We start from the raw sequence: 27,104 nt of genomic DNA on the forward strand, positions 1-27,104 counted from the left end.
ACCTGGGAATACCCAAGATAGTTTCAAATGGGGTCAAATGCTAGAGACCAAAGTAGGAGAATAGAGCTGGGAATGACTTGGTATCAGCACGTATGCACGTATGTGTGCATGTGTGTATGCGTGTGTGCATATGTACGTGTACTAACACACGTGTGTATGTATGCATGCATGCATGTGCATGCACGTGTATATATGTGTGCGTGCATGCATGTGTATATGTGCATGTGCACGCACGTGTGCATATATGCGTATATGTGTATGTGCATGCATGTGTGCATGTATGTGTATATGTGTATGCGCATGCATGCACGTATGTATGTATAGGCATGTGTATATATGTGTGCGTGCATGCACATGTGCGTGTATTCATGTGTATATACGTGTATGCATGTGTATGTGTATATGCGTGTGGGCATATGTGTATATGCATATATATGTGAATGTGTGTATGCATGTACTCATGTGTGCATGTATTGTGTGTATAGATGCCTGCATATGTGTATGCATGTGTGCGTGTTTATATGTATATGTGTATGCACGTGTGCATGCATGTATGTGTGCATGCGTGTGCAAGCATGCACGCGCGTGGGTAATGTGTGCACACATGTGTGCCTACGTATGCACATATGCACATATATGTGTGTGCATGTATATGTGTATACGTATACATGTACACGCATGGGTGGTGGGTGGGAGTATTCGTTTCCTATGGCTGCCCTCACAAGTTACCACAAACTGGGTGGCTTAAAACAACAGAAATCTATTTTCTCATAGTTTCGGGGACTAAAAGTTTAAAATCGAGGTGTGGGCAGGGCCGTGTTCTCTCTGAAGCCTCTAGGGGAGGACCCCTCCTTGTGTCTTCCGGCTTCTGGTGGCTCTTGGCAGTCCTTGCTTGTAGATACATCTCTCTGGTCTCTCCATCTGCCCTCACGTGGCCTTCCTTGTGTATGTGTGTGTCCCTTCTTTTTTTCCATAAGGATACCAGGCATTGGATTCGAGCCTTTAGTTCTAAAGAGCTCACCCTAACTTGATTACATCTGCAAAGACCCTATTTCCAAGTAAGACCACATTTCCAGGTACCTGGGGTTAGGAACTGAACATGATTTGGGGAAGACACACAGCGTGACCCGCACAGTAGAGATCGCTTATTCAGACTGAATGGCCCCCTTTCTCTTCGAAGAGATGTCTTTTTCACTGACTTCTGAGTGGCCTGGGGTTTGCCTATGAAACGTTTGGGAGAAGAGCATCCAGGCAGAAGGAAGAGGTCCCGAGAAGAGAGATGTTCTTGGAACGTTCAGTGAGCAGCGAGAAAGCCTGTACGGCTGGACCCGAGAGGGCCGGGGAGTGTGATAGGGGACGGGATCATGGAGGCAAGCCAGGGAAGGAGCAGCTCGAGGTTCACTCTCCGAGTCATGGGGAGGCGTTAGGGGAATTTTAAGCAGCAGAGGGTGTGGTCTCGTTAATCTTGTAAAAGCGCATACTGACCATTAAGCGCAGACGGCCTCTGGCGGGTAAGAGTACGTGCTCCGAATGCACCTGGGAGGCCGTCGGGGTGGCCTGGGTGGCAGTTACTGGTGGCTGGGACCGGCGTGGGGCAGACGAGGTGGGGAGAGGTGGTACTTTCCAGTCCATAGGGTGTGAGGCTTTGTGGTTCCCGAACTGTGTTCCCTCGGGGTCCTGGGGTCCCGCAAGGAATGGTCCCTGTTTTTGGCGACGGGAGTAGATGCCACTAATTTTGCGAATAATACAAACCACTTCAGACACATCTTGCCCTCGGTCTAGTCGAGATGCCCCAATTCAGCCCCTCCTTCGTCCTCTGCTATCACTGGGAGTCATAAGACTTTTTTTTCAGCGTTTCATCTTGGTCCAAAATGTCCCTTAGCAAATCCGCCCTTAGCTAATAACCGAGGAACAGTGTGACTCAGTAATGAATATCAGACTTGTGTGGGACAAAACCATTTCCGTGGTGGCTTGTGTGACTTTAGAAGTGACATCACGACCTACTCTGGGCCTAGTTTCCTTAACTGAAAAGTGGATAATAGTAATCCTTGCACATGGGGAGGGGGTGCTTGGAGGTTTAAAGATCATGTCTGTGATGCTCTCAGTGTAGATAGAAATGGTCAGTTCAGGGGCGCCTGGGTGGCTCAGTCGGTTAAGCGTCCGACTTCGGCTCGGGTCACGATCTCACGGTCCGTGAGTTCGAGCCCCGCGTCGGGCCCTGTGCTGACGGCTGGGAGCCTGGAGCCCGCTTCGGATTCTGTGTCTCCCTCTCTCTCTGCCCTTCCGCTGCTCATGCTCTGTCTCTCTCTGTCTCAAAAATAAACAAAACCAAAAAAGTGGTCAGTTCACATTAGCTGCCGTGTTATTGTTTTCAATTCAAGTTCGCACTTTCCTTCAGCCTCATAACCTTCAAGGCTGTCCTAAAGGGGATAAACCCATTGTCTGCCAGATCTCCGGGGTCTTTTCTGTGTGTTCTGGATGACCTACTTCATTCACTCACCCCGTGAGCTCAGAGGTGCGTATGAAGGGTCTGCCAGATGCAAGGTAACAGCTAGGCCTTATGGAGAAAGTCCAAGGTATAGAAGACATGCCCGTTTGCTTCTGAAAGTCAGGGAAAGGTTTTTCCTTTTGTAAAGTCGGGGAGACAATCATACATGAAGCCATTTACCTGCTAAGCCCCGGTCCCCTAACCTGCCAGCCCTCCGTCGCCTTCAACAGCAGCAGATGAAGCTCCCCGCCCCCCATGGCACCCGCTGCTTAATTAAAGGCAAGGACAGCGGGTTTACGGGGAAGGTGAGTCTGCCGCCACGCTCCCCTGCTAAGGATCAGTTTCGGAAGGCAGAGGGGAACTTCCGGGAAGCAAGGCGTCAAGAGGAGAAACACGGTCGGGACGTGCTGGGTGAGCAGGGACCAGGTAGGAGGAGTCAAGAACCCGGAAGCTGGGGTCTCAAGCTCACAGGCTCACGGGGACAAGGGACAGCTGTAGGGGGTTGGGGGGCTACTTTTTCAGTAGAACCTCGCTCCCTCAGAGCAATCCCCTCCTGGAGATTGGTTTTCTCACAGCGGAGAAGTCCTGTGCAGACTTTAAAAGACGATGTAGGTGGCAGAGTGGAGTAGAAGTCGGGTCTCAAACCGGTCTTGCTGTTCCCCCCATTCATAAGGAGCTCGTTCCTGAAAATGGCTTTTGCGGGGAGGGGGAGGGGAGGGAGGCGAAACATAAGGAAACCCCAGAAGACTCCGTAATCGAGATGAGTAATATCTTAAAAATCAAAATTGATGTCAAAAATCCATGCTAAACCAAAGATAAAAACAAAAAATTTAAATCAAGACAGGATCAGTATTACTCATTTTTCCTTTAGCCTCAGGCTCCGGAATAGTTTGCTTGCCATGGATTTTTTTTTTTTTCACATTCGTTTTGATTTTTTTGTTTTTTAACTAAAGAAATTTTTTAATGTTTATTTATTTTTGAGAGAGAGAGGGAGAGACAAAGCGTGAGCAGGGGAGGGGCAGAGAGAGGGAGACACAGAATCTGAAGCAGGTTCCAGTCTGTGAGCTGTCAGCCCAGAGCCCGACACGGGGCTCGAACTCACAGACTGAGATCATGACCTGAGCCGAAGTCAGGCGCTCAACCGACTGAGCCACCCAGGTGCCCCTTTAATTTTTTTTAATGTTTATTTTTGAGAGAGAGAGAGAGAGAGAGAGAGAGAGAGAGAGAGACCTAGCATGAGTGGGGGGAGGGAGACACAGAATCCGAAGCAGGCTCCAGGCTCCGAGCTGTCAGGACAGAGCCCGATGCGGGGTTTGAACTCACAAGCGGTGAGATCATGACCTGAGCCGAAGTCGGACGCCCAACTGACTGAGCCACCCAGGCACCTCATTCATTTTGATTTTTAAAAACATTTTATGGAAATACCATTTATTTGATGGCTGAGATGTTGGCATTGCTTGAATCTAGCCTCATTTGGCTTATCCGAGTTCCAGGCCCGGGGGAGTCCAACGCATCCATCTATAAATTATAATATTAACATCTAGGGTGAGAATCCCAGGATGTGCTTGATGTCGAGGTGGGATTGTTTCTGGAATCTGGTGAAGTATCTTCCTACTTCTTGGATTAGACTTAAAAAAAAGGTTTCAGTGCCTACACTTTGTAGTCAAGCTTTTATTACCACGGGCGTTGTCAAGATGTGGAGTTCGTGATGAGAATCGTGACTTACTCATTGAATTCTGCCATCGTGCCTGGCTGCCTCATTTTGCGGGGCCCGGTGGAAAGTGAAAGGGTGCAGTCCCATGTTCAAAAATTAAGAATCTTAAGACGGTGACGGCAGAGCCAACTAAGCGTAGGGTCCTTCTCAGCACGGGGTCCTGTGTGACTTCACAGGTTGTATCCCATGAAGATGGCCCTGGCTGCCACCCGGGTGAGCGTCAGAGAATCCTGGAATATTAGAGCCAGAACCGGGGCTCAGGTATTATCCAGTTCACTCCCCCCCACCCCATCTTACAGATGGAGAGACTGAGGCACAGTAAGCCCAGGTGGCTTGCTTGAAAGTTGCAGAGTGAGTTAGAGGAAGAACTTGGATTGGATCCTGGGCCTCCCAGCTCTGGGACATTCCTTATTATACCAGAAGGTCCCCCCCCCCGCAACCTTGGCCAAACATTTATGTTTTCAGGACTGTGGGTGCCATTGACCATCAGGGAGGTCAGTGGGGGTGGGGGCAGTGGTGACTGGATTACGACGTACCAGTCTTATTTTTTTTTTAGAGTGAGAAAAAGAGAGAGAGCCTGCATGCAAGCAGGAGAGAGGGGCAGAGGGGGAGACAGAGAATCTGAAGCAGGTTCCACGCCCAGCACAGAGCCCAATGTGGGGCTCGACCCCATGACCCTGGGATCATGACCTGAGCCAAAATCAGGAGTTGGATGCCCAACCGACTGAGCCACACAGGTGCCGCCCCCCCAGTCTTGCTATAATAACCCCAAGCGCATATTTTCTATAACAGGACATATTTCTAGAAGTATTTTTTTCTTTCTCACCAAAAAACATGTACGGGCAGAATTTCCCTGAAACCACTGAGTCAGATGAGATGTTTCTCTTATAAAAATGATTACAGGTGTCATAACCACTCTAGAGGTTGGGCTGCTGATTGTGCAAAACACAATTTAAGTCCCATTAAACTGAGGAAAGTGGGGACCCAGGTGCCCCTGCTGAAGCAAGCTCAGGTATGGACTGATCTCTCAGGAGAAGCTATGATGGGCACTGTTCTTTCATCCCTTCCTTCCTTCAGCTGCCTTTTAGTGACTGCCTGCCATGTGCTGGGCACTATTCTAGGATCTGGGGATACAGCCGGAGTACTGGATGCCCAGGTAACTCTGAGTTTCAAACAATGAATCATATTTAGTTTAAATAGGTCCCAGGTAGGGGCGCCTGGGTGGCTCAGTTGGTTAAGCGTCTGACTCTTGGTTTCGGCTCAGGTTCATGATCTCACGGTTCACAGGATTGAGCCCCGCAGCAGCATGGAGCCTGCCTGGGATTCTCTCTCTCTCCCTCTCTCTCTGCCCCTCCCCAGCTCGTGCTGTCTCTTTCAAAATAAAGAAATAAACTTAAAATAAATTATGTCCCATATAATATATGGAACATACTTACACTAAAAAAAAAAATTTGTTGTGTGTCTAAAATTTAGATTTAACTGGGTGTTATGTATTTTTAATCTGCTAAATCTGACAACCCCAGATAAACCAGTGAACAAAGCAGACCCACATCCTTGCCCCTGTGGGGCTTACATTCCAGTGACAAGAACAGGCAATAAACAGGTGAGGAAATAAACAGATGAGTACCATATACTGTAGAGATGAAGGCTTGGAGGAACACGGGTGCAGGGCCAGAGAATGCTAGGAGGGGCTATTTTTATTGGGATGGTCATGGAAGGTCTCTCTGAGGGACGTTTGAGCTGAGGGATGGACAAGGTGAGGGAATGGCCTGACAAATATCGACAGCAGTAGTTGGTGCAAAGGCCCTGAGGTGACGCCACGATTGGCACGGTCGAGGAACAGGTGGACAATCAGGGTGGCAGAAGAGAGTCAGAGAAGGGGAGAGTGGCGAGAGATGATATCCAAAGAGAGCTGGGGCTTGGGGCAGCTTCTCCAGGGCCTTGTAGGTCAAGGTGTTTGTATTTGATATTAAACGTAAGGGGAAGCCACAGGATTGATCGGATCTGTATTTTGAAAGGATCGCCCGGCTGCTCTGTGTAAAGGCAAAAGTGGAAGTGGCAAGACTGGGGAGTCGTGCCGGGAAGTGGGTTACTGGGGAAGGAGGAAGAGGTCTTAGGTTGGCCAGAAATGGTTGGACCTAGATTCCATTTTGAGGCTAGAGATGCCCAGCTCTGCTGCGGGTTTGCCTGTGGGTGTGAGAAAACAAGACGGGTCCAGGACTACCACTTGGATTCGGGTCAGAGAACCTGGTGAATCGGGGAGGGGGTGATATTTGAGCTGGGAATAGCAGGAGCGGAGAGGTTTGGACACGTTCGGCTGGAGATGCCTGTTGGACGCCCACAGGGAGTGCTGGGTTGGCAGCTGGGCCTACGACCCCAGATTTAAGGGGAGAGGTCCGGGCTGCAGATAAACAGGGGCTTTAGACCAGGAGGGACAAAGGAGGGAGCTGTGAGCAGTGAGTGGGTCCCTCCAGGGCCCACCTGAATGGGCCTCAGGACTCAGGGCCCAGTGCCCCTCGCATACTTGTATTCAGGTGGAATCAAATTTGTGCTGCATTTGAAGAGGAAGCCTAGAAGGGGGAAGGATGGACCAAGGACGAGGGTACATACGTGTGTCTGTTGTGTGCTGCCTCCGTTTCCATCTTCGCTGCTGTGGCTGCAGCCCACGCTCCCGGTACCCCTTGCCTGCATGGTTACAGGCACTTCCTAATTGGTCTTCCGCTGCAACCCTTTACCCTGCAGTTTCTTCACACAGAACCCAAGCAATTGTTCAAAAACTTGACTGTGATCTTGTCGCACACCGCCTGATCCTGCTTGGTTGCTCCCCATTGCTCCTAGGTCCGGAATTCTCCACATTGTCCCAGGGCCCCCAGTTACCTCCCAGCCTTACCCTACACCTTCTTCAGGTTCCTGAGCACCTGCCACTCCAGTCTTCCTTTCCGTCCCGCCAACACTTCATACTTCCTCCTGCCTCGGGGCCTTTGCACATACTGTGCCGGCTGGCTGTTAGTTCTTCCCCTCACTGTCCCCTGGCGACTTTCTGGTCTCTGCGGAAACATCACCTCCTAGGGAAGCCTTCCCTGAACTCCCCATCTACATCAGGTTTCCTTGATCTAAGCCCTGTAGCACCTTCTTTTCTTCGTGGCACTTACCTCAGTGTGCAGTTACACATTAGGGTCAACGCTCGTTGAATTGAGCCGAATTCCTGGCCCAGGGCCAGAGCAGTACAGTGTGTGACTAGAAGTTTCGAGCTCTCAGGGGCCTCACTGGCTTCCCCTGGCACTTGTGTTGGAAGGGCTGGAGGAAAACTAAGAGGCTAGGGTTCTGCAAGGAGGTCAGCGGCAGGTCAGAGAGGAGGTTGACAGAGTTGCAATGTCAAGGCCTCCGCCCCACCCCCGCCCCCTGGGATGGCCCCTGAATGCATAAAGGTCACGCGTTCTGCTCCCTGTCCCTGCTCCTAAGAGCACAGATTATTTATTCTGGAGTTGAAACTGTGTCTTCCCCCTCAACCCCAACCCCCACCCTTCAAGGTGGCCCTTAGAGGAGGAACACCTGTCACCTCCCACTGTGCCAGCAGAGACTGGGGGCGGGGTCTGGTCTGAACCTCTTCCCTTGAAAGAATTCGGATCGTGTGGGTGCAGATCCAAACCTTAGAAGCTTTTAAAATATATCCTCTGTTCAGAGGAACAACTGAGGCCGCTACGGCCTTGTTCAGAGTGTCCTGAGCCGCCCTTCCTAAGGCCGAAGGGTTTGTAGCACTTCGTCAGTTGTCGCGTGCTCTTCCCTTCATTATCTCATCTTGCTGGGTATCTCGAGAGGACGTTGTTCGGGGAACGATTGAGGCTCTTGCACTAACAACTGGGTGGCCAGAGTAACCCTCAGGGTGGAGGAGCCTTAAAAAACCTAAGGAACTCATTCACACGGGAGAGTTAAACTCTCTTTGTCCATCCATCCCTCCATCCCTCCAGCCAAACGTCCACTTTTTTTTTTTAATTTTTTTTAACGTTTATTTATTTTTGAGACAGAGAGAGACAGAGCATGAACAGGGGAGGGGCAGAGAGAGAGGGAGACACGGAATCTGAAACAGGCTCCAGGCTCTGAGCTGCCAGCACAGAGCCCGACACGGGGCTCGAACTCACAGACTGTGAGATCATGACCTGAGCCGAAGTCGGACGCTTAACCGACCAAGCCACCCAGGTGCCCTGAAACATCCACTTTTCTATTGAGCCATTGACTGATCCATCTACTATCATCCAAATATCTACTCTTCCATCAATTGATCAATGCACCCATTGATTAATCCATCCACCCATCCATGCATCCATCCATCCACCCATCCACCCATACATCCATCCATGCATCCATCCACCCATCCACCCATGCATGCATGCATCCATCCATGAATCCATCCACCCATCCGTGCATCCATCCACCCATCCATGCATCTATCCATGCATCCATGCATCCATCCATCCATCCATGCATCCATCAATCCATGCACCCAACCCATCCACCCATCTGTGCATCCATCCACCTATCCGTGCATCCATCCACCTATCCGTGCATCCATCCACCTATCCATGCATCCATCCATTGATCCATCCACCCATCCATGGATCCATGCATCCATCCATGCATTCATCCACCCATCCATCCATGCATGCATCCATCCATCCATGCATGCATCCATCCATCCATGCATGCATCCATCCATCCATGCATGCATCCATCCACCCACCCATCCATGCATCCATCCATGCATCCACCCATGCATCCATGCATGCATCCACCCATGCATCCATCCATCCATCCACCCATCCATGCATCTATCCATCCATGCATCCATCCATCCACCCATACACCCATCCATCCATCCATGGATCCGTGCATCCATCCATGCATCCACCCACCCATCCACGCATGCATGCATGCATGCATGCATCCATGCATCCATCCACTCATCCATCCACCCATCCATGCATCCATCCATCCATCCATGCATCTATCCATCCATGCATCCATCCATCCACCCATCCACCCATCCACCCATCCATGGATCCATGCATCCATCCATGCATCCATCCACCCATCCATGCATCCATGCATGCATGCATGCATGCATGAATCCATCCATCCATGCATCCACCCACTCATCCATCCACCCATCCACCCATCCATGCATCCATCCACCCATCCACACATCCATCCATGCATCCATCCACCCATCCATGCATCCATCCATGCATCCATGGATCCATGTATCCATCCATGCATCCATCCACCCATCCATGCATCCATCCATCCATCCACCCATCCATGCATCCATCCACTCATCCATCCACCCATCCACCCATCCATGCATCCATCCACCCATCCATGCATCCACCCACTCATCCATCCACCCATCCACCCATCCATGCATCCATCCACCCATCCATGCATCCATCCATGCATCCATGGATCCATGTATCCATCCATGCATCCATCCACCCATCCATGCATCCATCCACTCATCCATCCACCCATCTACCCATCCATGCATCCATCCACCCATCCATGCATCCATCCATGGATCCATGCATCCATCCATCCAAACACCCACTCTTGCATTCGTCCATCTATCCATCCACACATCCACTGGACATAAAGCCGTGTATGAATGAAGCAGTCATGCCCCCTGCCTCAGTAGGTCTCATAGGCTAGAGGAGATAAAATTCTCTGGTCAAGCCTGGGTCATTCATCCACTTTTTTTGCCAGAGGAGGATGGGACAAGTTTTGCCAAAATTGCGTCAAGAGTAGTTTCCCAAAGGAACACCCTGGGATGCTGTTATCAGAAGCAGGGAACGATTCCAAGTAGGAAAAATCAACAGATGTCTACCTGATTAGAGGATGGGGAATGAGAAAGGACACGTGAGGGTGACAGCAGCCCTTATTTTTTTTCTATTTAATGGTAGGCTGGTTCCTTTGTTTATCCCTGACCACACTTCAGGGTCTTGTCCTAAGGACTCCAGAGCACCCACCTCCTTCTAGATACTTGGCTCTAAGTGTCCCTGTCTGGGTCATCACTCTCCCCTCCTCCATCTACATTTATCAGATGCCCTAAGATGTGTGTTGGGATACATCCAGTGTGGCTGTCCTTACGGTTAGGAACCAGTGGACAGGATCATTTTCTGCTCTGACAACCAGAAACTCTGGTTTCTGGAACCTGGAAGTTGGCAAGTCCTGAGCCCAGCGTGGGCCCCTGAAATGAGAGTCTAAACCAGTGCTACTCATCCCTGACCACACGCTGGAAGCATCTGGGGGGAGCTTTTACAAAACCCTGATGCCCAGGCCCTGTGTTCTAGCATTCTGATTATAACTGGTCTCCGGTGGGGCCCAGCCATTGCATTTTTAAACAGCTCTCCAGGTGATTCTAATGCACAGCTTGGGTTAAGAACCACTGGTCTCAGTGCCATTTGGAACCCCCTATTCATTGCTGTGTCTCTTTGCTTCCAGGATACACGCATGATGAGGGTAGAGATGCCGTCCTGTTGATGGCTGCATCCCTGAGATCTGTAGCAGCTCAGGTACCTGGCAGGTGCTCAGTGAATCGTTGTGGAATGAATGACAATCGCTAGCTTTGCACAAATGCCTTCATGGAGCAGAGCGGTGAGAATGTGAAGGATGCACATTCTCAGTTCTTTCTGGCACAGGGGGAAGGATTTGAGTCATTCCCCATGTGAGGTCAAGTTGTGGCTCTCTGGGAATCTTTGAACCTCCCCCATCTAATCTTCTGATGCAGAGATTTTCAACACTGCATGCACTTTAGATTCGTCTGAGGTCATTGGGGAAAAACAAACGGACAAACAAACAAAAAACTTTGGATGTTCTGATTCCGTGGGCCCGGAGTGAAGCCTAGGCACATTTAACAAGTGTTCCGGGTAATTCTAACATGCTGTACGGGTCGAAGACCACTGTTCTACTCTCCCTTTCTGCTCCCATGAGTCTATTTTCTGACATCAGCTAACTTGGTCCAAGACCCCTGGAACTGTTTTATGGGGGTGGGGGTGGGGTGGGGGTGGTACTGGATTCCTATGTAGCGTTCCCCAAATGTACCTGTTCACGACATTCACATTGGGTGCTTATTTAAAAATACACATTCCTGGGGCACCTGGGTGGCTCAGTCGGTTAAGCATCTGACTTCAGCTCCGGTCATGATCTCATGGTTCGTGAGTTCGAGCCCTGCGTTGGGCTCTGTGCTGATATGATAGTTGGGAGCCTGGAGCCTGCTTCAGATTCTGTGTCTCTCCCTCTCTCTCTGCCCCTCCCCTGCTTGCGCTCTGTCTCTCTCAAAAATAAATAAACATAGAAAAACACACACTCCTGAGCCTCTGCTCCAGACTTACAGAATCAGAATCGGAAGCTCCACGGAGAGGCCTGGGATCTGTCTTTATAACAAGTGTCCAGGTGACTTGTTACCTGCCCACCTCTCTGAATGCACTGCCCTCTTTTCCTTGGCAACACAGCCAGCCCCTTCTTGCTTTAGGATTCATTCCTTTGGTTCCTGCTGCCCGAACACTCTTTCCCCAGATCAGTTAGGTTCATCCAAATGTCCCCTCCCAGAGAGGCCCTACGTGACCACCCAAGAGAATAAGGCCTCTCCAACAGCCAGCCCTTACCCCAGAGCCCTGGCGATTCCCTCGGGACACTGTTCAAGATGATCTTTGTCCTTTCGTTTATCGCCTTCATGCCCGCCCCTACCCCCACCTTGAACGTCCCAGGTCGTTAGTGTCTGGGTCACGCTGGGTCCCTGGCACCAGGCACACGGTGGGTGGCCAACGAGGTATAGCTGTAAGAGTGAGGCTTGTGCTCTCAGAGTACCTGGCGTTCTTTCTCAGGTCCTGGGAACCTGCGGTCAGGGGTACACAAGTGACTGTAGGTCAATATCATGCCACAGCTGTGGGCACCCAGAGGCACCTGGAGACTCAGTCTGCCATAGAAGGGATTGGTTCCCCCCTCCCCCGCTTAGAGGAGAAAGGAGGGAAAAGATTGGGAGCAGCTGGGCAACACTACAGGTGGCAGAGGCTTTGGCGTTGGGTCCTGGGTCCCGCAGAGCGCGCAGCCTCGCCCGCGGGGAGGGGGGAAGGAGGAGGCCCCCAGCTCGGCCCGGCCGGTGGCTAAGCGCGGTGCCCGGACGGTGCGGCGGCCGCAGCCGGGGGAAGGGGGGGGCGGTCTCCTTCCTCCCGGGCGCCGGCCGGCCAGCCCCTCCCCCCCCTCGCGCCCTCCCCCGAGTCCCCGGTGGCGGCCCCGCCCCCGCCGGCCCGGCCGCCCTGTCCCCGCCTCCCCCGCCGCGGGCCGCAACAGGTGCCTCCCGGAGCAGGAAGCTCGCGCCGCAGCCGCCTCCGCCGCCGCTCAGCTCCCCGGGCGCGTCCAGCAGCCGCTGCGCCAGCGCGCCATCCCGGGGCCCGCGTGCGTCCCCGCGAGGACAGCGACCCCGCCGCTGCCGCCGCCTCTCGGGCCCGCTTCCTGACCCCTTCGCACCCCCGGGCGAGGGTGCCCAGGAGCAGGCCGAGGCCGCGCTCGCCCCCGGCCCCGCCACCCTCCTGCCGCTTTGCGCGCCATGGACGCCCCGGAGCCGCAGCCCGACCCCGACGGCGGGAACGCCCCAGGCCACGAGCCCGGGGGCAGCCCCCAAGACGAGTTCGACTTCTCCATCCTCTTCGACTATGACTATTTGAATCCTATCGAAGGTCGGTGGAGGCTCCCCCGGCCTGGCCCCCTGAGCCCGGGCGGGGGCTCGGGCCTGCGGAGTGGACACAGGACCCCTCTGTGCTCCCGATGTCACACTTCCCGGGGCGGGGGTGGGGAGGGAGGGGTGCGTCTCCCCAGGTGAGAGGGAGGGCACGAGGCATCTGGGACTGCTGCCACCCACCCTTAGGGGGCGGTAGGCTCACTCTTGCCCAGTAGGGCGTCAGTCTGCAGTTACTCGGCTCTCCTCCCTGGGGGTCGCCGGTAGCCAGCCGAGCAAAAGGTGGCAAGGGGCTCAGCTGGCCCCCAGCTGCAGGGTCGTCGGAGGGGAAAGGAAGTGATTTGCCTCTGGACGGAGGCGGTGGGGAAGCCAGAGAATGGAGTTAGCAGGGAGGGAACTGGGGCACAGAGAGGTGGCAACGGATTCTCCTCTGTGAACAGCGCCTGGGAGCCGAGTTTGTTGGGAACTTTGTGCTGAAACTAATGAAGAGGTTGTCTGCGCCTTCAGACGCAGGAGGTTCAGATGCTGGAGGTTGGCGCAGCTTCACTGTTAGGAAGCCTTCCCGTTTCCTCCCTGGTTTCGGCCGCCAGCTTTTGCGAGTCCCCCTAAAGGGATCAGTTTGAGCTTTGTTAAACAGTGATCCCTTGCCCCGCTGTCCTAATGGATGTGGGGTTCGGGGAAAGGCTGGCCTGCGGATTGGATTCAGGCAGAAGCCTATTCCTGCCTAAACTAGCTGTCAGTGTATGTGCTGAAGGGCCCTCTGTGGCTGGGGACTTCCCCAGGCTGGGCCGGCGCTCTTGCTTACCAGGAGCATTCGTCAGAAGGAAAAGGAGGTCGCATGCGGAACCTCGCTGTATTTTTCTGGTTAACAGGTTGTCTTGGAAAAAAACAACAAAAAAAAAAACCCACCCAACTGGGCTTCCTGATTTTGACAGCCCAGCCCAGGGCTTGTCAAAGCCTCCGGGGTAGGTCTGTTGGTAACTTCCAGATGCACAGGGGCTTGGCCGCATCCGGAGGGCAGGAAGGGGTTGTGTAGGAGGACTTCTCACAGACATTTGGGGGCTTGGCATTTCCCAGAGATGCTGTGCTAGGCAGGCGAATGAGAACTTTTCACTTTCCTTCCTTCGCTGTCTTCACTGACCACCTTAGGTGAGGGGCTTTTGCTTTGACCTGGATACCAAGTGAAGGTGGTAGTTGGTGATCGTTCTGAATTTTGGCTGGAGATGGAAATAATTAGCAAGCAAAAGAGACCAGTCTTCTCGAGTTGCAATCTGGAGGCCATCCTTTGCTTTGAAAAGATACAATTAAGAATCTGCAAATGATCCCTTTAAGGTCCCTTTAACATCCGTGGTCTTTGTTTGGTAAGATTAAAGTCATGTTTTGCAGGGAACCAATACACCCCTCCCAGATTCACAATCAGCTAACTTTTTTTTTTTTTTTTTTTTTTTTTGCACGGGGGAGATTTCCGGGGAAATAGTTTCCAAGCCAAATCTGATGGGAGGTGCTTTTTATAGTTTTTTTTGGCAAGTGGTGCTTGGTGGCCGCCAGATGGGTGTCTGAATGGCCACAGTGGAAGCCCTGGAATCATTTAAAAAAAAACCAACAAACTTTATTTTTTTGGTAACAGTTTTGGATTCACAGAAAAGTTGTCAAGACAGTACAGGGAGTTCCCATACACTGAGCACCCGGGGCCCCGTTTTATTAACCTCTTATATCACTTTGGGTATATTTGTTATCATTCATGATCCACTATTGATGCGTCATGATGAACTAAAGTCCATACTTTATTCAGATTCAAGGGGTCTTTGTTATTTTTTTTATCTTTTTGGGAACTTGAGTTTTGAGGAGCACCGGTTAGATATACCGTAGAATTGTGCCCGACTTAGGGTCTCTCTGATGTTTCTCTCCTGGAAGGACTTGGGGCTATGGGTTTTAGAGAGGAGGACCACGCAGGTGAAGTGACTGTTTCCATCGCATCATCTCAAGGGTACGTAGTATCGGCTTGATTGATCAGTGTTGATAATCGACCTTGATCAACTTGGCCACAGTAGTGCTTGTCAGGCTTCTCTGTCGTAAAGTTACTCCTTTCTAAACTTGGCTCTTGGGAAAGAATTTCCTATGTGCGCCACCCCGCCCCCCTTACGGAGTGGGGAGTTTGCTCTGGAATCTGTAAATAATGATTCCTTGCTGGGAGCACAGAAGCATCATGGCCGAAGAACAGAGCGGGTGTGAGCCTTGAGAGGCTAAGCGAGCTCTTCCAGATGTGGGCCTGGCTCTGGCTTACCCGGATGTTCATGGGGTCACCTCTCTGCTTCTGAATGGTGGCTCTCTCCAAGGGCTGCCACTAGCCTTTAGCTTGCTACTGGGCTTTGTCCCAGGCGACAATATATTAGCGATGCATGTGAGGGCTACCCTTAACTCTGTGCATGAATGAGCTTGGCAAGAGTCCAGGGAGGAAGGAGCCTGCTAATGGGACCGACGTTGTCAGAACTGGATGACGGACTTACGGATTTTGGGAAATTCGGATGCTTGTTTTATGGAACTGTAACATTGTAGCAGATGCCTTTTAGCTCCTGTAATAACGCGCCAACCCTAGCCAGTGGGCCCTGTGGTCACCCTCATTTTACAGAGGAGGCACTGAGGCACAGAACGGTGGAGGAATCTTCCCAAGAGAGCAGAGCCGGTAAATGGCAGAGTTGAACTCTGAACCTGGCCGTCTTGCTTCAGAGCCAGCATTCGGAACCACTGTGTGAGGGTTCACTATTCCTTTATCTGATGAGAGTTATGTAGAGCCGTTTGTAAAGGGCCTGGCACTTTGGCAAGACTGGAGTTGAAAACATTTACCACCAGAGTGACCCTGGGCGAGTCATTTAACCTCTCCGGACCTTGGTATGCTTATCTGTTGAAAGCTGAAATACTACTACTCTCACAGGATTATTTGCCTTGAATGGCTTGACCTATTTAAATCAATACAGAGTGTGATTTGTTGTGAGCATTTTATTAAACCCTTGGCTTTGTTAATGGAGGTGCTCAGTTAACGTGAGCCGTTATTCGTTTACTCCTCCAGCTAACTATTGAGCACCTATTGTGCCGACCCTATCAGGAATACCTCGCGTGTCATCTTCGGGATCGAAGTGTCTGTATTTTAATATGTTAAGGAAGTATCCACCCATTCCTGTTTTCTTGAGCGTTTTGAAGAGGAATGAGAGTTGAATTATGTTATAGACGTCTTAGGGTCTGTGGAAGAATATGGTTTTATTCTTCTTAGATCTCTTATGCTCACTTACATGAGACTTCCTAATATTGGAACATTACTGCCTTAAACCCTACTTGGTCACTGTGTATTGTTTTCTTCTAGTGGTGGGGCTGGTGTCTGATAAAATCTAAGATTCCTGTCAGTGGTATTCATGAGCGGTACTTGTCTGTAATGTCCTTTTTGGTGTGTGGTTTGGATTTCTTTACTTTTCTATGCTCAGGAACAATGGATGTGTTGTTGGGACTGTCGCATTTCTAAAGTTGGGATAGAATTCCCCCATGAAGCCATCCGGGCCTGGTGCCTTTTTACAGGGTTGGGCTAGGATTGCTTTCTCTATCGTGTGTGTGGGAATTAGTCGGCTTGCACTTTGTCTGCTGGAGTCCATTTTGGTACCCTGTATCTTTGTAAGAAATCATCCACTTCATTTATCTAGGTTTTCAAATCTGCTTTAGAGGCAGACAAAGTAGACTCTTCCTATATTTCACTGTCTCCCTCGGTTGAAAAAAGTAACAGAAGGAATGGGGACCACGCTGTGGGAGCCCTGACCTCTGCTACTAACCTCATCGTGGAGGGGAGAGACCTGTACGCGTTGTCAGTGGACAGATGAGAAGCTTCATTCCTTAGTGTGTGCTTGTGAATTCAGCGAAACGAATTATTCTCCCAATGTGTAAAACCCTGGGAGGGCTGGATGGCCACTGGGAGTCCCCGTCTCCTCCAGGGTGCCACATCTCCTCCGGACCATCAGGGACTGACTCCTTGGGAGTGATCACTTCTGGGAGGCCTCAGTGGGTCTCATGTGTCCCTGCTTCACTTCCTCGGAAGCGAATGCAAATGGCACCAACCTTGACCCTTCAGAAAGGCAAATAGACTCCTGGCCATTGCTTGTAGAGTCTGTTCCGGTGGTCCTTAAACTTGCTGGGTCACAGCCCTTGGAAAAGCGGACAAAAGCCACCCATCCTACATGTACCCGCTGTAGGAGTGCGTGTGCACAGGTATCCTATGTGTGCATGCCGCACGTGAGCATAACCCCTGCACGCCCCCTTCTGCCCTCCACGTGCCCTTTAGACCATTTTCAGGTAGAGTCCCAGACCCCACTGTAGTCCCTTCCCTCATGTCACCTGCCCTTCCACTCAGGAACACCTGCTCTTACCCCATTCACAGGGGACAATTAAAACCTGATTCTTTCAGCAAAAACTCCCTGAATGCTGGTTTTGTGCCAGGCCCTGTGGGGGTGTAGAGACCATCAGATGTGGTCCTGCCCTTGCCTGGCCCCGGGGCCGATGTGGGACAGGGCCTGGTAAACAAATAGGGACAAATGAGGTGCTGGGATATGGTATCATGAGGTGTTTTTGGTGCTTACTAAAAATAGAGTTCTACCCTAAGCAAGCAGTCTCGCTAAACACATGTGACATTCAGAGACATTGCCGTCTGCGTCGAATTAAGGACAGGCCTTATTAAGCCTGCTTTGTACAAATAGCGTCTCCAGGTGCAGCTGGAAAGGTGGAATGAAGGCGAGGACTGAGCGGTGGCCTTGTCAGGGAGGCGAGGGAAATGGGGAGAAAGTTGCCCTCATCATTCTTCACTATTGAACACCTGTCATCCACGCTTCCAAATTAAAGGCCCTCTGTTCTTGAGGCGACCGGGAGGGAGGCTCTTCAAACCTTGGAGCAGTGTTATTTGGGTTGGTTCCCAAGGCCTTCTAATCCTGTAAGGGGATGAGGTTGAATATATTTGAAAAAGGCAGCATTGTGGCCCGTGGTTCTCAACCCTGGCTGCACTTGGGACCAGTGAAGTCAGACTCTTTTGGGGGGGGGGGGGTGGTTCCGTTGTCTTTACTGAGTCATGCAGCGGTAAATGGCAGGGCAGGCCTTGAACCCAAGCAGTTGGGGTCCCAAGTCCCTGCTGTCAGCACTACAACTCAGCCAGAATGTCACGGACTCCGGCTCTGAGGGGTCCCATGTATGGTAGCACGGGGTGCGTTCAGTCCTTATATTTGGTATTTATAGCATTGTCAACTTGGCTGCTGTCCCAAGGGGATTATACCTGTGCGGCAAAAATAAAAATGGTAAAGGACAGGAATTAAATGGGCCTTGTGCTGTTGTTCAATTGCTTTCTGCATCCCGCTGGATTATTGTGCATGCCTCCCGGGGTGCCTGTTCCTCCAGCTCCGAAGGCGCAGCGAGTCAGACTGCCAGATCTGAAATCAGAAAACCCTGACTTGAAATTCTGACGTTGTGGCCTCCTGCCTGCGTGACCTTGGCCAGTAAAAGTACCTGGCGTTAGTAAGTGCCCAATCAGTAATTTCCAAATGAATGGATGAGAAGTTGAATACTTCCTTGATGATGGTCCACCTACGGGCGTGCGATTCTGCTTCTCGGGGTTTGTGTTTTCTCACCTGTGCGGGGGCGGGGGGGGGGGGCGGGGATGGTGGTGGCAAAGCTCACCTGCTGGACCAGATGTGCGGCTGCCAGGAGGCGGGCTGTGCGCAGATGGGCTGGTGCTGGCAGCAGTGATGGGCTTTGAGGGAGCGTCCAGCTCTCCTGACTTCCCGAGGGCCTTGGCTCCTTGGAAGGGACAACCTTCACCTTGGGTGAATTCTGAGCCTTAAGGGAAGGGATGAAGAGTCCGGTCCTTGGCGAGGAGCCCCTGGCTGTCGGGCTTGAGTGGGCGTTATAGCAAGGTGTCTTACTTAAGGCACCTTCCATTCTGACTCGAAAGACTCTCGTCTGGCTCCTGTCTCAGCTCTAGAACTTGGCCGTCTGCGAAAACTTTCTCAAGTGTCCAGACTCCAGGGCTTGGATTTGTCCTGTGGCTGCCTCCCTTGGGGAGGCAGGGTTTCCCCAGGTGCCCTGCCCTGGCCCCCTGGGACCCTTGAGCCAGGGCCAGGAAGGAGCAGCCCTGGAGTGTGCAGTGTGATGGATTCTTGTGGCTTCCCCCCGTGAAGGGACTTCCTCCTGCTCTCCTCCCCAGCACAGGAAATAGCCGCAGCAGCCTTCGCAGAGCTCCAGCCAAACTTAGCTTCCCCAGGCTGGCGTGAGGGTTTTTGTTTTTTTTTTCTGATTGTTCAAACTGAGCTCAGGGAAGGAGGCAAGATGTGACCCGGGGGCTCTTCCTGGGAAGGGTCTGGGGCCGTCTGCTTCTCTACCTGGAGCAGAGCCCCCCATGGGTTCCCCCAAAACAAGAAGATTTTGTCCTGCACTTGAGTGATGAACTTTTCCCGCAAGAGGGAAACAGAGATAATGATAATTGACTCTCACGTTCCCATCACCCAGCTTCAGTAATTACCAGCATCAGGCTACCCTTCTCTCACCCCTCTCCGCCCTGGACATATTCTCTACACTGGGGGTGCGGGCCCCCCACTACTTGAAACCAAATTCCAGATGGTTTAATACTTTGTTAATAACTACAGTAGTCAGTAGCTCTCAGAGACAAGGACTCAGGGACAAGTCAGACGACATTATCAGACCTAAAACAGCACAATAATGGCTTAATTTCAGGTATCTAGTTTCAGATTTCCTGCTTGTGTCACAAGTATCTTTTTGCTGTGAACTCGTTTGAACCAGGATCCAAACGAGATCTCCGCGTTGTATCTGGTTGAGGGGACCGTGGCGTCTCTTTTATTCTAGGAAAGTCCCCATCAGTCTGTTTTCTTGCTATTTGTTGAGGAAGCAGGGTTGGTTGTCCACATGCCGGACTCTCTTAACAGGTTCCTCTGTCCTTTGCATTTCTTATAAACCGGCATTCAGATGGAAAGCCCCCTGCCTTGGACTTTACGTGCCTTCCCCCAACCTCTCCCCCCGCCCCCGCCCTGCCCCATGTCGGGGAGGGGATATAGCTTTCCAGGGCAGACTAAGCTGTGAACAGAACCAAGAGATGGCTTTTTCTCCGAGCTGGCATTTGGGACTCTCCCTGCCTCCTCCTCGAAGGTTTGCGGAAGGAACCCGTTTTCTCCCCTGGGCCTGTTTGAGTTTAAATGCATTCCTAAAAGCCAGCCCTTCCCATGTGAATTTTAATTGAGCCGTGGCTGGGGGAGCTTTCTGAAGGGAAGAAAGTCGCCTGCAAAGCTCAGGATTTATAAAGGTCCTTATCAAAACAAACCTGCTTGGGCATGCCTGCAAAAGGGGGGACGTGGAATGAAGAGGGGAAGAACTTGGTCTGCAGCGCCTGTAACCGTGTCTGTAAAGACTACAGAAAGGGGCTGTTTACCTGTGTGATGGGAGGAAGGTGGGCTGCAGGTCTGAGGCCCGCAGTGGGGGACCACCCCTCCGTTGCCACGGAGGAAGGAGGAATGTCCCGAATGGCTGGGGTTGGCAGGGCCACTGATCAAGTGTGCCTGCTCCGGGAGCATGGCACCAACATGAAACCTGGGGGGAAAGTGTACATAAAGAACCTGTCAGTCCATCAGCTTCTCATTTTAAATCTCTGCCCCTGGCCCAGTTCAGGGGCCCCCGCTGTTCTCCAGGGGAAGTTTCCACCTGGATTTCAGGTTGGCTCGAGGAAAGGTGGCCATCGGCTTTTCAGGCAGTGCCAGGGGCTTGGGACTCAAATAGGGGTGTGGCTCTGAGGCGCTGGCATGAAGGTGAGGGGTCTTTGCTGGGCTGGTTAGAATGTGTGACCCCCCCAGCACCCCCCCCTCCCCGTGCAGGCCTTTGACGGAGAGGTGGGTCAGCCCCAGCGAGCCTTGTTTCTGAGGCAGGATTATCTGAAGTCTATTTCTGGTTCTGACCGGATCTTCTCGTTTTGGTGAGGAAGCTGTTGGAGCCTTGCTCTCGGTCACGCACCACATGACAAGTGTGGAGGGACGGACTCTCCTGTTAGAAATGGACCTCATCGAAGTCAAGTTCGATGTCAAATGGCGGTCTTCTGTATTGTTTTTATTTCTTTAAATTTTTTTTAACGTTTATTTATTTTTGAGAGGCAGAGAGAGAGAGAGAGAGAGAGAGAGAGAGAGAGAGAGAGAGACAGAGCACAAGTGGGGGAGGGGCAGAGAGAGAAGGAGACACGGAATCCGAAGCAGCTCCAGGCTCCCAGCTGTCAGCACACAGAGCCCGACGCGGGGCTCGAACTCACCGACTGAGATCATGAGCTGAGCCAAAGTCGGACGCTCAACCGACCGAGCCACCCAGGCGCCCCACAAATGGTGGTCTTCTTTAAAAACGGAGGCAGTACAGTCGGCTGACTGGATAAATAAATTACGGTGTCGTCATATGGGGGAATGCTGCAAGGGGTTAAAAAAGAAACCGTGGCTGCGTATTAGCACAGTCTCTGAGAGAAGTCAGGCTGGGTGAGTCCTTCCGCCTGGGTTAGGGTTGCTGGCTGGGTAGGGCCACAGGGGACCCTCGGGCAGAATGGAAATGTTCTAGATCTTGAGTGGTGGGCATAACCAGCTACAGACACGTATGTAAAAAAGGCATGAGATGTACGTTTCATGCTTGTGCGTTTTACCGCACCTGAATGATGTCTCAGTCTGAAGTCCAGCTCTGCCCCGATGATCTTGTGACTTTGGGTGAACCCCTGCATCCTGAAGCCTCAGTTTCTCTGTAACGCAGAGGACTTGATAACACCTGCCTCCTGGCTGGGCTGGGGGGCGGGGGAGGGTCGTAAGCTGCGGAGAAGGAGGTAGTACACGTGAAAGCTTGCGGCCCAGTGAAGATCAGCTATCCAATGAATAAAAATAGGAAGGTCTCTGAACTTCTCGAAAGCGGCAGGGGCCCATGGGATGACTAAACTAGCAGGAGGTGGTTCTTTGCACCCCAAGTTGAGAATGGAGATGACTCACGTCGGCTCGATGTCCGGGCTCTGCTGCCTCCGTCCAAAAGCTGACCTTATGCATGCGGGTTGCAGATTCCTTACACCTCTCTACCCCTCTCCAAAAGGAGTAGGTGTCCGCCTGTGGGTGCATGGGGGTTTGCAAACAGACATGCCCGCAGCCAGTCTGTAAGGCTTGCAAATCGTCCTGGGTCTTGTGTCCTGGGCGCCTGGCCTCCTGGCAGCCTGCCTGGGAAGCAGGACGGAGCCCTCTCTTCTGTCCCGTCTGGCGAAGGCAGACAGCTGTCTTAGCTGGGGACAAGGTCAGCAAAGAGCATAGCGTTCAAGGTGGCTTTTTCCGGTGGTTCCACGTTGACGAGACAGGACGGTAAACTGCCTTTCTTCCCTTGCTGGCGTTTCTGGACCTGACTTATCTGGATGGAATTTCTCGCCTTTCGTGCCCTGCGTCTGTGTGTGTCATTTCTCGAGTGACGAATGCGACAACCTGGTTCTCTGGCATTAGAATACACACGATTCATTGATGGGGCATCCAACCCCTGTGCGCGTGTGCGTCTGGTGGGCGTGGTAGGGGCCTGGGGGGCCTTTGGGAAAGTTTGCTGGGCACTGAACTTCTTACTTGAAGGCAGCCTCTAGCTTTTCAAAGGTCTTTGCTACAGGCGCTGCAGGCCGCCAGACGACAAAGCTTCCCCTTCCTGCTCCTTTGGGTGATTGCTCACAGCACCCCCCCCCCCACCCCCGCCCTCGGAGGTTAGGAGAGTCGTGGGGTGGCGGGAGGTAGGGCTCATTCCCTCCACCTTCTCCCCTTTCCTCCGCCTGTACTATGTGGTGCCAGGTTGTGGCATCCCGAGTGCTGCCATGGCAACAGACTGTGTGACTCAAACCCAGGGCCTGCGACTCGCAACACCTTGGGGTGTGAGCTCATCAAGTGGTGGGCCTGCCACCTCAGACAGGGATGGCCCGCAGCCCCGGGCGCCGTTGCCCGGCCGAGGGGCGTCTGGCTTTCTGGGCCGTGACCTGACTCCTTGCCCCCAGGTCCTTCAGGCCTGGGAGCGCTGGTTCTCCTCGTCCCCCTCCCCCCGGGCCTCCCCTCCCCCGAAGGACAGACCCTGTGTAGGTTCCCTAGTGGGGTTTCTATTTTGATCATTCTAATCTGCTTCCTGAAAATTCCACCCGCCCGTAGTTCTAGGCGGAGAAGATGTTCTCTTGCTGTTCCTTTTTTTTTTTTTTTTTTCAAAAGCGATCTGTGGGCTGGTGGGTTGGCACTGAACAGCTGCCTCAGACTTGGCCGTGTGTCCCCGAGGGTGAGCAACAGGCCCGAAAGAGGCTGGAGGAGGAGAGGCCCTGGCAGAGACCACAGTGTGGCCTGACGGTGATTTTAAAATAAATCGTTGACTCAATCCTGGGGCAAATGGAGGGATTGTGGATATTTCAGAAGAAAGGAATTCATGTCCTTGGTTGTCAGTTGCCTCCTGATGGGACCCCTTAGAGCATCTCCAATTCTTTTAAAAGGGAATTAAAAAAAAAATTATTTAGAGAGAGTGAGTAGGGGTGGGGCAGAGAGAGGGAGAGAGAGAATCCCAAGCAGGCGCCACACTCTCAGTGCAACGTGGGGCTCGAACTCATGAACTGTGAGATCGTGACCTAAGCTGAGACCAAGAGTCGGACACTTAACCGACCGAGCCACCCAGGTGCCCCAGAGCAGCTCCAATTCTTGGGGTACCTCATCTCCCCAGTTGGATACCCCATAACCCCCGTGTTGGGGCTAAGGTATCACCGTCCAAGAAATAGCCCCTTTCATCAGTAGCAGGCTAGAGTAATGGTTATGAAGGAGAGGAGCCAGACTGCCGCTTGGAAGCTGTGTGACTTTGGGAACGTGAGTCCCCCTCTCTGAACCTCACTTCCCCATCGGTAAAGTTGCTTCATAGGGTTCTTGGGAGACCAACGTTTAACGCACACACAGCGGTTCTTGGTGTAGAGTAAGTGGTATAGACACGTTAGCTGACAGGTTAGACATCGTTTTCGTTACTGCCGGCAGCTCCCTGGGTCACCAACGCTTCTGTGAGGTTTGGTTGATCGGCTCCCAGATGGCCCGGGGGAAGAGTAAAAGCATAAAACAAGAGGGGGTGTTGGAAGCCTCCTGGACCCCCTCCACATATTTTCTGAAGGTCAGCAGAAAAGAAGACTCCCAAGTACAGTAAAACCTTGGTTTGCGAGCATAATTTGGCCCGGAAACATGCTTGTAACCCAAAGCACTTGTGTATCAAAGTGAATTTCGAGACCCACTGGCTCACGTGGGATTATGTGACGTTGGGTGTCACGTACGACTCGTATTGCAAGATACTGCTCGTTTATCAGGTTACGATTTGTTAAAAATGGTTGCTTATCTTGCAGAACACTGGCAGAACAAGTTACTCACAATCCAAGGTTTTACTGTACTGACTAATCCATTTATTTTCATAAAACTTTCTTAACTTTCTTTTTTTTTAATGTTTATTTATGAGGGGAGGGAGGGGCAGAGAGAGAGAGGGGGACCTAGAATCTGAAGCAGGCTCCAGGCTCCCAGCTGTCAGCACAGAGCCCGACGCGGGGCTCGAACCCACGGACCGCGAGATCATGACCTGAGCCGAAGTCAGACCCTCAACTGACTGAGCTACCCAGGCGCCCCTTACTTTCTTTCCTTTTTGTTTTTTTTTTACAATTTTTTTTTTTAACGTTTATTTGTTTTTGAGACAGAGAGAGACAGAGCATGAACGGGGGAGGGTCAGAGAGAGGGAGACACAGAATCCGAAACAGGCTCCAGGCTCTGAGCTGTCAGCACAGAGCCCGACGCGGGGCTCGAACTCACAGACCGTGAGATCATGACCTGAGCCGAAGTCAGACGCTTAACCGACTGAGCCACCCAGGCGCCCCCCGTTACTTTCTTTTAAGTAGGCCCTACACCCAGTGTGGGCTTGAACTCGTGAGCCAGGCTGCCCTTTTCTTTTTTTCTTTTCTTTTCTCTTCTTTTCTTTCTTAAATGCTTTTGAAGGCATTGGGGGCTAGTGTGTGTCACAGTGGCAAGTTGTAAAATAAAGCAGTGAGCGCAGAGAAAGGGCGGGATTCTCATTTAAAAAGTCATTCTTTCCATAATAATAATGATCCACTCAGACCCAGCTCAGACCCAGTTTATTGAGTGCTTACTGTGTGTGCTTTGGGCTTCATGTGGATGAGGTGAACTATCAGCTTGGTACTGTCACTGGCTTCACCGTGTGACCCATGAGGACTCGGGGGTCCCCCTGGTCACAGGGCCCAGGGGCGGGGCAGTGGAGCGGGGGTCCCCCGACCCTGTGCCGAGCGAGGCCTGGATCTCCGTGCAGATGCCTTGCTGAGGTGGGGCCGGAGTGGCGTCCCCAGCACCTGCAGCCTCCGATGGTGGCCGGAGACCTCCTCCAGCCTTCGCGGAGCCTGGATGCTGGGGTGAGCCCCCGGGAAGCCAAGAGGGAGGGCGCTGACAATTAGGACTTGCAGTGTGATTTACTTGCTGGGGCTGACGGTGGGCAGATGTCTCGTTTCTGAAGCATTTTGGGTTGGAGGGCCTGACTCCCGGATTACTGCTTGCATTGCTCTCTTGGGCCTCTGGTGTGAACGGGGCACGCACGGGACACCAGCACTGTATGCGGCCGTGGTTCTCAGCTGGGGGGCGGGGAGCGGGTGTTCTGACTGCGGGACGAACTTGGCCACGTACCTGGAGATGTTTGTGGTAGTCACAGCTGGGAGCACGGTAGGGATGTCACCGGCATCTAGGGGTTAGAGGCCAGGCGTGCTGCTAAACACCCCCCAGCGCCCCCCCCCCCCCCCCTTCCCCCAACAGAAGAATCCTCTAGCCCTGAATGGCCTGGTGATTGATGGTGCTCTCCAGTCTGCCTGGGTTCGAGCGTGGGCCCTCCGGCAAGTCCGCTCCTTGTGTCTCCGTTTCCTCGTCTGTAAAAGGGGAATACCCAGTGCCCACCTCATAGCGGGTTGTGAGGATAGAATAACTAGGTGGAGTGTGCTTACCACGGTGCCTGGCAGGGAAGTTCTTGCTAAACGTTAGCTGCTTTCCCTGTTGATTATTATGGACCGACAATCCCTAACTGCCTTCAAAAAGCTCGCAGCCCCGTAGGGAGACAATTGATAGACTTCTTTACATGATTCTGCAGGCTTTCTGGGAACCCAGAAGAAGAGCTTTCCGATCCAGACTAGGGAATCAGGGAGGGCCTTCAGGAGGAGGTGGCCCAGGTGTAATCTTGATGGGCAAATAATGGCTTGCTAGGAGAAGTGAGGATAGGGGGGTCTGGAAGGGAGTTCCAGGCAAGGGGAACAGCAGGTACAAAGGCACAGAGGCACAGAGGACTTTGGGCAGCAGCCTCTGAACCCCCATCACGGCTTCCACCTTCTTCCTCTCTCTGAGTATGGATGCCTCAGGGTGGGCTAGGTGACCCATGGCAGGTGAAGGGGTGTATGGATGCCTCAGGGTGGGCTAGGTGACCCATGGTTTTATGTGCTCCACTGGTGAGGGCATCACATGTAACGAGCGCCATTTTTTCTTGCAGCGCTACGTGGCTTTGAACTAGTCCCAGGTAGAGTCTGTTGGGTGCTCCCGTATCTTTCTAGCACTTGCTGTTTCCTCCCTGCCCCCCTCCAGCCTTAAAAAAGGTAGGCCTCCTGGGGTTGTGGCAATGTCCTACAGCTTTATTGTGGCTGTGGTTACAAGAGTCTATGACATTTGGCAACACTCCTCAAACTCTACATATTCAAAATCTTCATATAGACATACTATCTCCGTAAAAAGGGAGCATTCAGGGGCAGAGAAAGGGTGGGCCTCAGGGTAGAGCCTTTGGCCGGCCACAGTGTCTCGAACCTTGAATTGAGTAACTTTTATTTTTATTGTGTTTTTACCCTACCTTCTATTTATGGAGGTGACACAGATTTTCCATTTGTGGTAGTGGTATAAAGTTTCCTTTTAAAAGAAAAAAAAAGTACTGTGTGAGTGAATTTAAATAGAAATATTAAGTAAATAATATTTACTGGTAGTACGTGGATATAGCAAAGATTATGCAAGTGGTTAAGAAAAGAAAAAAAGGATTTTTGGAACCCTTTCTGAGAAAATCTGGTGGCTCTGAGATGAAAC

The 27,104-nt window shown here is 52.1% G+C and overlaps 1 protein-coding gene across 9 annotated transcripts in view; it reads left to right on the plus strand.

The window, feature by feature from the left end:
• Window positions 1-27,104, plus strand: part of NFATC2 (nuclear factor of activated T cells 2) — a 158,261-nt gene that overhangs the window by 6,482 nt on the left and 124,675 nt on the right. For 6 of the 9 annotated variants that reach the window (XM_027046635.2, XM_027046636.2, XM_027046634.2 and 3 more), the window contains exon 1: window positions 12,525-12,931. The exons of 2 other annotated variants lie outside the window; for them this stretch is intronic. In XM_027046635.2, coding sequence (XP_026902436.1) covers window positions 12,802-12,931 — 130 coding nt within the window. In that variant the 5' untranslated portion in view covers window positions 12,525-12,801. Of the gene's footprint in view, window positions 1-12,524; window positions 12,932-27,104 lie in introns of those variants that run through there. One more of the 9 variants, XM_027046639.2, reaches the window with a different exon arrangement.

This window comes from Acinonyx jubatus, chromosome A3 (assembly GCF_027475565.1).
Source record: "Acinonyx jubatus isolate Ajub_Pintada_27869175 chromosome A3, VMU_Ajub_asm_v1.0, whole genome shotgun sequence".
NCBI lineage: Eukaryota > Metazoa > Chordata > Mammalia > Carnivora > Felidae > Acinonyx > Acinonyx jubatus.